At 46.7% G+C, this 10,004-nt stretch overlaps 2 protein-coding genes across 2 annotated transcripts; one reads left to right on the top strand and one right to left on the bottom strand.

The window, feature by feature from the left end:
* Positions 1-2,990: 2,990 nt before the first annotated feature.
* On the top strand, positions 2,991-5,267 carry LOC123122070 (uncharacterized). The gene is made up of 2 exons (XM_044542205.1): positions 2,991-3,537; positions 4,834-5,267. Exons 1-2 carry the CDS (start codon positions 3,192-3,194, stop codon positions 4,863-4,865), a joined length of 378 nt encoding a protein of 125 aa, XP_044398140.1. The 5' UTR covers positions 2,991-3,191; the 3' UTR covers positions 4,866-5,267.
* Positions 5,268-5,921: 654 nt separating this feature from the next.
* On the bottom strand, positions 5,922-7,921 carry LOC123122071 (nuclear transport factor 2). The gene is made up of 2 exons (XM_044542206.1): positions 7,543-7,921; positions 5,922-6,241 (listed from the first exon to the last, which is right to left on the bottom strand). The coding sequence occupies exons 1-2, from the start codon at positions 7,834-7,836 to the stop codon at positions 6,167-6,169; spliced, it is 369 nt and encodes a 122-aa protein (XP_044398141.1). The 5' UTR covers positions 7,837-7,921; the 3' UTR covers positions 5,922-6,166.
* Between the last annotated feature and the right edge of the window lie 2,083 nt (positions 7,922-10,004).

Here is a 10,004-nt window from a genome sequence, read left to right on the forward strand (position 1 = left end):
AACACCATCTCAAATTCATATAAACTCATGTAACTACGTCAACGCACACGCATCGTCCGGCTACCCCATCACACTACACTAACATGCCATTGGACTACTAAAATTTGGCATGTTTGGCTATGGTGGAGTTCATCCACGGCTGCCCTTGCCCTTCCCAGCGTCCTTGTCGTCCTTCTCGCAGAAGTACTGGTCGAAGACGCAGTACGGATCGAGTCGGATCTGCTTGCACCGGAGCTGTCCTCGCCGCCGATGTCCTCCTTCGGCAGCAGTCCGGCCATGGCACGGACTGCCCGATTCTGCTCTCGGGCGAGGGTGCGTGTGTTCTTTCGCTGCCGTTTCTTCACAATGCGAGCACGGATGGCTTCCTCCTCTGCGGTCGCCCGTGAGCCGCCTCCGCCGCCGCCATTTCCGCCGCAATACGGGCCTCGGCGGCCCTTATCCTCTCCTTCCCACGGCGGGCCGCCCGTTCCCGGTGGGACTCATAGTCTGTCCGACCGGTAATGGGGAAGAAGGGTGTTCCCTGTCGGGACCGCGAGGATCCAGCACCAGAGGACCGAGCGCCCGGTGAGCCAACACTAGGGCGTCGTGGCGTCAGATCCGTCCTCGGTCGGGCGCTGTCCTCCCGGGAGCGGCGGAGTGCAATGCGGACTGCCATTGCCTCCTCCAACCCACACGGGATGACACCCCAGTCGATGGATCCAGACTGGTTGAGTTCGATCCGCTGTCTGCCATGGCAGAGAAGGCCGGAATCCGACGAAGGTGAGCTCGGGTGGCGGAGGGGAGACGAGGGGAGTGGAGTGAAGTGGCTAGGGTTTGCTCCGGCGAGCGGATGGGGACAAATATAAGTGGGGTCGGGTGGGCAAGCATGGGTCGGGTCCGACGTGGCGGGCGTGCCCGAGCGCCCCCGTATCCGCCCCATATTTGGGATGGATATGGGGGTGCCGGTCAGCCCAGGCGTTTGAGACCCGTTTGAGGCGTCCGTCTGGGTCGAAAAAACGTGACCGGGCGGCCCGCCCGGGCGTATGATGTGGGTTTGCGAGGTCCGGCTGTAGATGCTCTTATATAACATAGGACAGAGGGAGTATTTGACATTCGGTCTAGACCGACTTGGTATCTCCCGTTGCCCGCCGGGGCCACCTCATGTCGAATCCAACATCACAAGTTAGATCATCTACAGCTGCGGTCATCTAATTTGCCCCCACTATACGACTGTGGACGTGCCCGAGCGCGTCCACTGAAGGTGACCGGGTGGACCTCATTTCTCCTGTTCTACAACCGCATCCCTCATATGTCCTACCCCAAATCCATACAAAACCATGCAGACAGAGTTTCTACGTACTTCAACATAAAACATAGCAATCGGGCATACATAACATAGTCTGATACTCTGATACATAAGATGTCGCCCGAGTTCATTACTAACAGTACTAAAAATCAACTAAAACCGGGAGGGGAGGGGATTTCACCACTTCCTCCATGCCGGACGCTTCCCCTTGGGGTCTCGGCGTAGGCGTCAGCGGCTCCGAGCGCGTCGTCATCGTCGTCGCTGTCTGAAACGGAGGAGGAGGAGGAGGAGATGATGATGCCCGCCATGCAACGGGCTTCGCGTGTCTACTCCTCCCAGAGTCGTGGGGGCTCTCTCCATCGCCGTCGCCCGCTGCCTCACCAACCACTCCTACTCCTCCCGCGCCACGCGGAGCGCCTTCGCATCTTTGCGGCGACGACGACGGGCTTCCGTCTCCGCGGATGTGTACGAGCGGCGGATGGAGGTGCGGAGGTCCTCGTCATCGTCGCTGGCTGAGGGAACTGGCTGTGGCGCGGATCTGCTCGATCCATCCGCGGCTGTTAGCCGCCTCCACCACCCGCTTCTTTGCAAGGCGATACGCGCGGCCCATAGACTCCGGCTGCAGTTCCGCCAGCAACAGCACCCGGTGCCGCCTCGGAGGGGCAGGAGCGGGCGGTGCTGGGTGCCTCCTGACAGGGGTCGGCAGGGACCGCGTCGGACGAGTGCGGAGCGCCGCCGAACTGCTGCTGCTGCTGCCCACCCGGCCAGTCGTTGATGCCCCGGAAGAGGAGATGCCGCCCCGATCCAGCAGCGACCGGCGGAGGGCAATGCAGAGCGCTAGCTCCTCCTGCGATAGGTCGGATTCACTGTCGGACATGGCGTGCGGGGGAAGACGAAGTGGATTTGGGGGAGAAGTGGAGAGGTCGAGTGAGTACAGACTGAGTTTGACTAGGGTTTGCTCGTCGGTCGTCATATATTTGTGGGGGCTAGAGTGGGGTCATTGTGGGCCATAGCAGGCCAGGCCGACGCGTCCGGGCCACCATATTTGGGCTAGATATGAGGGGTGCTGATCAGCCCGGGCGTTTGAGGCATATTTGAGGTGTTCGGCTAGGTCAAAATTTTATGACCGGTTAGTGACCGGACGGCCCGCCCGGGCGTTTAAGGCAGCTTTGGGGCGCCCGCTGTAGATGCTCTTATCGAGTTGCTGCTTCTATTTTTCATAACCTTATTTTGTCCACATCGAAACGAACCATCTTTATAATCTTGTTTTGATTTTTTTAAGATGTGCATGTGTGCGTTTATAGGTATGCGCATATATATATATATATATATATATATATATATATATATATATATATATATATATATATAGCTTGTGTCTGTATACTGATGTTAAAAAAAAAGAGTTTGGCACGTACCCTTGGCGTACGTACCCATGGCGGGCGCCCTTGGCTTGTGACGATGAACAACGGCCAGCCTAGCAGCCTATCAAGTCTGGCCGCACAGTTATCCACGTCGTATAACGGGAACAATTAACCAACACGATAACGTAAAGAATAGACTAGTGTAGCAGCGTATTCTGTATTCTGTTGGTCAGCACGACTGCACGAGCATTCATTCATTTTTATTCATTCGGCCTCCACCATTATCCTCTCGCGGGAGAGACGGTGGCAGGCAGACCCATCCCGTCCCGTCCCCAACCCCCCTCTATTTCACCGTCGCCCACGCTCCTTTTCCCTTTCCGCATCCGCAGCAACGAAAGCGAGCGCAAACCAAACCCACCCCACAACGCAACGCACCCCCCGACCCCGAACACCAGCGCAAACCCCGCTGTTCCGCCTCGTCCCGCCCCCCTCCTCCGACGATTCGAGGCCCCGGGCTCCCGCGCGGCGGCGGCGGAGGAAGCATGAGGACGGCGGCTGCGGCGGCGGAGGCGCACCAGTCGCGCCTGCTCTACGAGCTGGGCGCGCTGCTGCTCACCATCCTCCGGTCGCCGCTCGGGCCGGGGGAGGAGCCGCGGCAGGTGACGGCGGCCGGGGTGGCGTCCATGATGCTGGGCGCCTCCATGGCGCTCATGCTCTGCGGCTCCGTCACCTTCATGCTCGGCTTCTTCCTCATGCCCTGGGTCGTCGGCCTCGCCTGCGTCTTCCTCTTCGTCGGCTTCCTCACCAACCTCTCCGGGATCTGGAGGGCCATCCTCTGCTGGCCCGCCGCATGCTCCTCCTCCTCGCCCCATAAGGACGCCTCCACATGTACGTGATCCCCTTTCTTCCGCGTCATCCCCGAGGGGACGGCTTGTCTTTCCTGCGCTCTGGGTTGTTCGATATCGCGATTCGATTTCGTGTAAATGTTAGCGTAATTGGGAACAGACACGAGGATTGGTGCTGTTTCTGGGCTCGATCGGGGTTACAACGCGCCGAATTGGCCGCCTTCGCTTAAGTTCTGCCCAAATTTGAAGCATCTATGGCCCCGTTTAAATTGTTCTAAATGATTATAATTATGAAGCTCCTCGTGCGGATCAAACTGAAACTTTAGGATTGGTCTACCAATTCTCTTCATGAGGGCATCGTATATGCGCGTTGATGATGCAGAAATTATGATTTCACAAAAAGCTTTTCCTCTCTCCCTGGGCAATTGAGATTAACTTAGGATTGAAGCACCCGCCATCCCTGCCCCATCTCCTAGAGAAGGGGAAAGGAAAAGCAAGCAAACCAGTGACTGCTGGTGCATGCCACTGCGTGTTTATTGCCTGGATAATGTTTTTCTGTAATTTAGATCAAGAAAGACTCCCTGGTGTTGCTGCTTGATGAGTTAAACGAGGGGGAATAGTATAGCTGCCTTGATGACCGTATGAAATCAAAGATGGGAAAGGAGCAGTAGGTAAACATATAAAGTCAAAATGTATATGTAAAAGTGAAGGTGGGATTTGATTGCCTATGCGCTTTGGTGCTTGTTAAGCAGGAGACAAGAAAAAGAAACTTTATATCTTGGCTAATGTTGACAGGACATGGGTAGGGTTCTTAGGATATAAACTTCATAACAAGAATACGTAAGGATCGAAAATCTTGCCGGAAAACAATATGTCCTGGTCTCTTGAACGAAAAAAACAAGAGAAGAAAATTTTGGAACTTAACCTTTATTATTTTAACATGTCGCTGTCACCCTTGCATTTCCAATAAGGGCAGACTTTCGAAATAGACAGTTTTTAGTATTTTGATTAGAGACTGTCTACCTAGTGAGCAATTGTGCTCAAGGTGAACCTTGGTTGCCCCACCAACCACGATTTGCTCTTGATCATTTTGATTCACACGCCAGAATCTCTACCGTAATATTCCTGTAATAAATAATGCTCATAGATTTAAGTGTACCCTCAAGATCCAATGTTACAATATGATGATATCAATGTAATTCCTTTCCATATCCTTCATTGCTACTAAAATAGTGCTGTGCCATATGTCACTATCTTGCTGCCAAGACTTTTTGCCAATCTATTGCTTGCTCAACTATCCAATACAACAGTATATAACTTGCCCTTTTCATTGTCACAGGGCATATATTCCCCAAGCCTCCATTCATGTAGACGTGAAGTCGAATGCGGAGCAGCGATGTACAGAAGAAGCACACGAGTTTGGGCAGCAGTATTTTCCTTCCTGGGCAACTTTTACCATGTAACAAATGCAACAAGTCTAAATGGTTGTATACTTATAACTAGGAGGATACATCTTGACAGCAAACTTTGTACATATGGGAAGAATGCTCTGGTGTAATTGTTACGCGAGGCTTATGATTGTTTGAGAAATGGAAGAGCCTCTGTTTCTTCCCAGAATGACAGGAAATTCCGTGTTTCCGGATAAGTTTGTATCTGTTTGTGAGGAATGGCCGCAAATTGGATAGTTTCTTTCGACGGTGGAATGCTTGTAATGCCATGTAAACTTGAAACTTGTACGATGTTGACCATAAATGAACTTTTCATTTTCAAGAATGAGAAGGGTGACCGAGTTCCAACGGTAATACTCCTTTGACATTCTCCTGCTTTTGTTTGAAAGGAGTAAACTGCAATATGCATACTCTGATCAATGGAGTAGAAGGTTAGCAATGTTTCCTGTACTTGAAATTTGACTTGTATGATTTTGATCATAGGTTTTTCCTTCCTGTATAGTGAGAAGACCCTATGGTTTGTCCAATCCGGTTGTAGTGGCGTCTGGCTTTTGATTTGCACTACCATCTGTCTCCTCTTCTTGAACTTGACCTGTCCTTGTCCTAGCCTGAGCTAGCAAGGCTTAACAAGGGGCCTTCACGAAAGTGCCTCTTCTCCTGGACCCAGAAGAGCTATGAGATTGCTACATGTAACTGCAGATACTGGACCCTGACTTGAGCTCTAAAATGGGCACCCTGAGGCCCAACGAATTGAAAGGTTGTGAGGTCAGGTCGAATGTAGGGGCCGTGAAAGCAAGAGGAGAGCACCCTCAGAAGCAAAGTTCAGCCAGCTCTTCCGCAACGGCAAGCAACTGGGCTCCTTTCTCACGTATGACCGTCAGCATCAGGGAGGAGCACAGAAACCAAGAGAAGATCAAACACAGAATCAGACAACAAAGATAAAATGGTTACTGCAGAAGTGAGGAGCGCACACAAGAACTGAACTGCTAAGTTTTTCCCATGACCTCCACATAACATTGATACAAGAATAACCACGATACAATTTCAGACGCAGACCCATAGTACAGGGTGTTTTGTTATGTTTCATCCTCAGTGGATTTCATAAGCTGTTGGCATGAAAGCACCACAAAGTTTTTCACCATCAAACACAAAAACCACAACCGAATTGTTTGTTTTGCAGAACATTCTGTCTTCCATGGGGAAGCACGACCTTTGGTAAGATTCTTAGCCGTAGTTCAGGCGGAACATGTCGTTGTGCACATAGAAGTTCCCTGGTCCGATTGGCATCAAGTGGAACATCTGCAGCAAACAGCGGGTTGTCATGTTAGCAAGCAAAAAGCAGGAGCCCAATGGGCATGTCAAACATAACCTTTCCAACAAATTTGGACACGCACGCCCAAACAGTCACATATCAACAAAAAAATACATGAAGAAAAAAAGTTAGCATGATATAGGAATTCATATCAATCATCTTTGAAGGCACACCCATAAATTCCACGGATCATGGTAAAATACAAAACATCTGCCAGAGACACAAATCCAACAATGCAAGCACATTGTCAGATATGAAAGCATACATGCAGTAGCATGTGCAGTATTTTCACAGAAATAACATACAAAAGATGAGATATTGGAGGTGATCTAGGAATATTTAGCTCGAACTCCAAACATTGTGGCAATGTCAATGATCAGAATTTGATCTAATTCATTTAATCATAATGCATGTACTAGAGAGAACATCCTATTTTGTGTCCATAAATGATAAGATATAACATAGGTACAGTTTGCACGACAAGGAGTAAATAGTAGCTGCAGTTCTGTGCAAGAACACTGACAAGGTATAGTGCAGGGATCAGCTAATAGTTTAAGTAGGAAAAATGGAAAATACAGAAACATTAGTATAGAACTTTATGAAATTTCATGATATGATTCTACAGCAGTCAGAAGAACAAACATGCAAAATAGACATGTGTGTCCTCCTAAACAAAGAAAACACCTGATTTTATTTGTTCGGCTGAAAGTAAACCTGCACTGTCACTGAATACTAAAGATAAATTACACATATCCCAATCCCTCCACAAAGAGATCAGGGGCGAGCATACACAAAAGGCATAAATGAAGGGTAAGCGGTAACACTGAAGAAACCTGTTGCCGCAGGAAGAAGTACTACTAGTAATGGTGCAGACCACATTAAGAATCGTACAGACTTTGTAAAGAACGTAAAATCAAACTAAGCTCCTGACAAATATAAGATCCCAAGACATTACAATCGCAGGGTGACACTAGATCCTGAGAGTAAGCTCATAGCATTTCAATCTACAGGGCAATAGACATTAACCAGAGACCAAATCAAACAAATCTACAGCACTCACGAGCCAGTTCTAACCCACATATTCACATAACATGCCTGATGGAAATCTAGCAATTCATTCACAGCATCCGCAGCATCCGCAAGCAAGCATCGTGGACCATTTCAGAACGGAGGTCTAAGCGCAAAAGTATGCAGCGAGGCGTCCGATCCAGTAACGATGCCACGCTTCAATCCGAACATTTGGAGGGAGCAGGAATCGTTAGATCGGGCCAAAGCAACGGGGCCGTACCTGGGAGAACTTGATGTGGTGCTCGCCGTCGACTTGGAGGGATCCGGAGACGAAGACGAGCATGCCGCCCGTGGGGCCGGCGGGCTGGCAGTCGACAGTGACGACGGTGTGGGCGCACTTGGTGAAGGGGAGGGAGGTGAGCTTGGTGGCGATGGCGGCGGCTCCCTGGAACTTCTCGCCCTCGAAGGAGAGCATGGAGCCCTCCTGGTACAGCCCCACCAGCGCCGCCCGGTTGGTGTCGAACGTGCGGTAGTAGTGCTCGACGAACGCCTTCGCCACTGAGTCGGGGTCCATCTCTGCCGCCGCCGCCGCCGCCCGTGAGGTTAGGGTTTGCGGAGGCCTTTTTTTCCTTTAAGGGGAAAAGGGGGTTTGCGGATGCGTCCGGTCGCGTTAGGAACGTTTTTGACTGCGTACGAACGACGCGACGAGATTATCGCTTGATTTTTTTTTTAGAATTACGAGATTATCGCTTGATGGCCCGAACGTGTGTGTAGCGAGCCTATCTCTACCATGGCTAAGCAGCCCATAGAGTCAAGCCCAGACCTCTTTTTGTTAGAGAAGACAGTGCGCATTTACTAGGAGTAACTAGTTGACGAGCGCTTCTTTATATCGTTCATGATTTTCATTGTATTTTTATTTTTCCTCGATTTTTGTTATTTTGTTTCTTTCCTTATCATTTTTCATCGGCTTTCTTTGTTTTCCTTTGTTGCTTTCTCGGTTTTCATTTATTCCATTTTATTTGCACTTATTTTTTTGGTTTTCTTTTTTTTATTTGGTTTCTCTTCTTTCTTTTTGGGTTTTCATTTTTACTTTTTATTTGTTTCTTTGGTTTTCATTCTACATTTTTTATATGTTTAGAATATTTTTCTAATACACGTTTTACATTTTGTAAATATAATTATAATATTTCTTGAGTACATGGTCAACATTTTCTCTATACACATATTTAACATTTTGCAAATGCTTGCCTAACATTTTTCAAATAAAATATTAAAAGTTTTTGGATACATGGTCAACATTTTTTATTTACACATTCTAAACATTTCCAAATTCTTTATTAATATTTTTTAAACATAACATTAAATTTTCTTAATATATGGTTAACATTTTTTCTATATACATTCAACATCTTCCGAATGATTGATTAACATTTTTTCAAATGCAAGATTAACAATTTTTAATAAAAAAATTATTTATACATTTAATATTTTCTAAATGCTTGATTATTTTTTTTAAATTCAAGTTTAACATTTTCATACAATATAAGATCAAATTGGTTTGAATACATGGTGAACATTTTCCTATACACATATAACATTTTTTAAATGCTTGATCAACATTTTTCACTTTTTGGTGCCGCAGTCGCCGTCGACATCTGAGAAATTTAGGTCCCCTCACCTCTGGTGCCATCTTGGCACTGAGAGGTGGGGGGACCTCGGATCTTCAATACCTCTATATTCTTCTTCAACGTCTAGTGATCATTATAGTTTTGTGAGAATAACTTTCCTCTCGTTCTTTTGACGATGTCATGAGGTTGAGAGTTTTTTGTCCTTGCAGATCCTATTATTCAGATCTGATTAGTCTGTGTTGCTGTGTCAAGTTTTTTGTTGGTCTGATTCTTTGTGAAGATGAAATCTTTCATCGACACCATGATAAGATAAAGTGACTCGATGACCTACACTTTAGGGGATCAACCCCGGCCCAAGTACGCTTTTTGGATGGGCGACTCAAGGTTCTTTCAAAAATTATTATTGGTAATGTTGGTGCGGGGTGAAAGAGTGACAACGTCGTTGCTCTAGTCTAATTGCAGCCTCTTTACCGAAGTCTTTGGAGTATTTCTTAAAGCAGAGATTGATACCGTGAAGAAGGTGTTTTCAAGAGATTTCATTATAATCCTTAGTCATAGGAGTTACTTTGTATTTTTTTGGATCTTAGGTCAAAATCAGTGTACCTGTAATCCTTATGAGTATGAATAAAGTTACAGGTGTTTCTTAAAAAAATAAAGATTAACCATTTTCAAATACATGTTAAACATTTTTTGAATACATGGTCAAAAAATTTCCTATACACATTTAACATTTTTGAAACGCTTGATTACTTTTTTTAAAATACTTGAATGCTCGATTAACATTTTTAAAATACACGATCAACTTTTTTTCATAAAAAGTTTCTCTATACACAGTTAGCATTTTTCAAATGCTTGGTTAACATTTTTTGTAATATATTTATTTAGAATATTTGGAATTATTCAAAAGTAAAAAGAAAAAAGAAATAAAAAAACATTAAAAAACAAAGAAACAAGGTCATGGGTGAATTGCCAACCTCCTATTAGGGAGAATATCTGGTGCAGTGGTGCTTGTGGTGCAACTGGTGGATCGAACTCCTGTAGCACATTTAAAAATGTACAGAAAATTTTGAAAGAAAATTAGCACATCCACACAATATTAATGTATGTTGTCAAA

This window comes from Triticum aestivum, chromosome 5D (assembly GCF_018294505.1).
Source record: "Triticum aestivum cultivar Chinese Spring chromosome 5D, IWGSC CS RefSeq v2.1, whole genome shotgun sequence".
Classification (NCBI taxonomy): domain Eukaryota; kingdom Viridiplantae; phylum Streptophyta; class Magnoliopsida; order Poales; family Poaceae; genus Triticum; species Triticum aestivum.

What these genes read in the sequence shown, in the direction of transcription:
- LOC123122070 (XM_044542205.1), top strand. Translation starts at nt 3,192, where the DNA reads ATGAGGACGGCGGCTGCGGCGGCGGAGGCGCACCAGTCGCGCCTGCTC. An exon ending in CCATAAGGACGCCTCCACAT is followed by an intron (nt 3,538 to 4,833) that starts GTACGTGATCCC and finishes TCATTGTCACAG; the next exon opens with GGCATATATTCCCCAAGCCT.
- LOC123122071 (XM_044542206.1), bottom strand. Translation starts at nt 7,836, where the DNA reads ATGGACCCCGACTCAGTGGCGAAGGCGTTCGTCGAGCACTACTACCGC. An exon ending in ACCACATCAAGTTCTCCCAG is followed by an intron (nt 6,242 to 7,542) that starts GTACGGCCCCGT and finishes TGTTTGCTGCAG; the next exon opens with ATGTTCCACTTGATGCCAAT.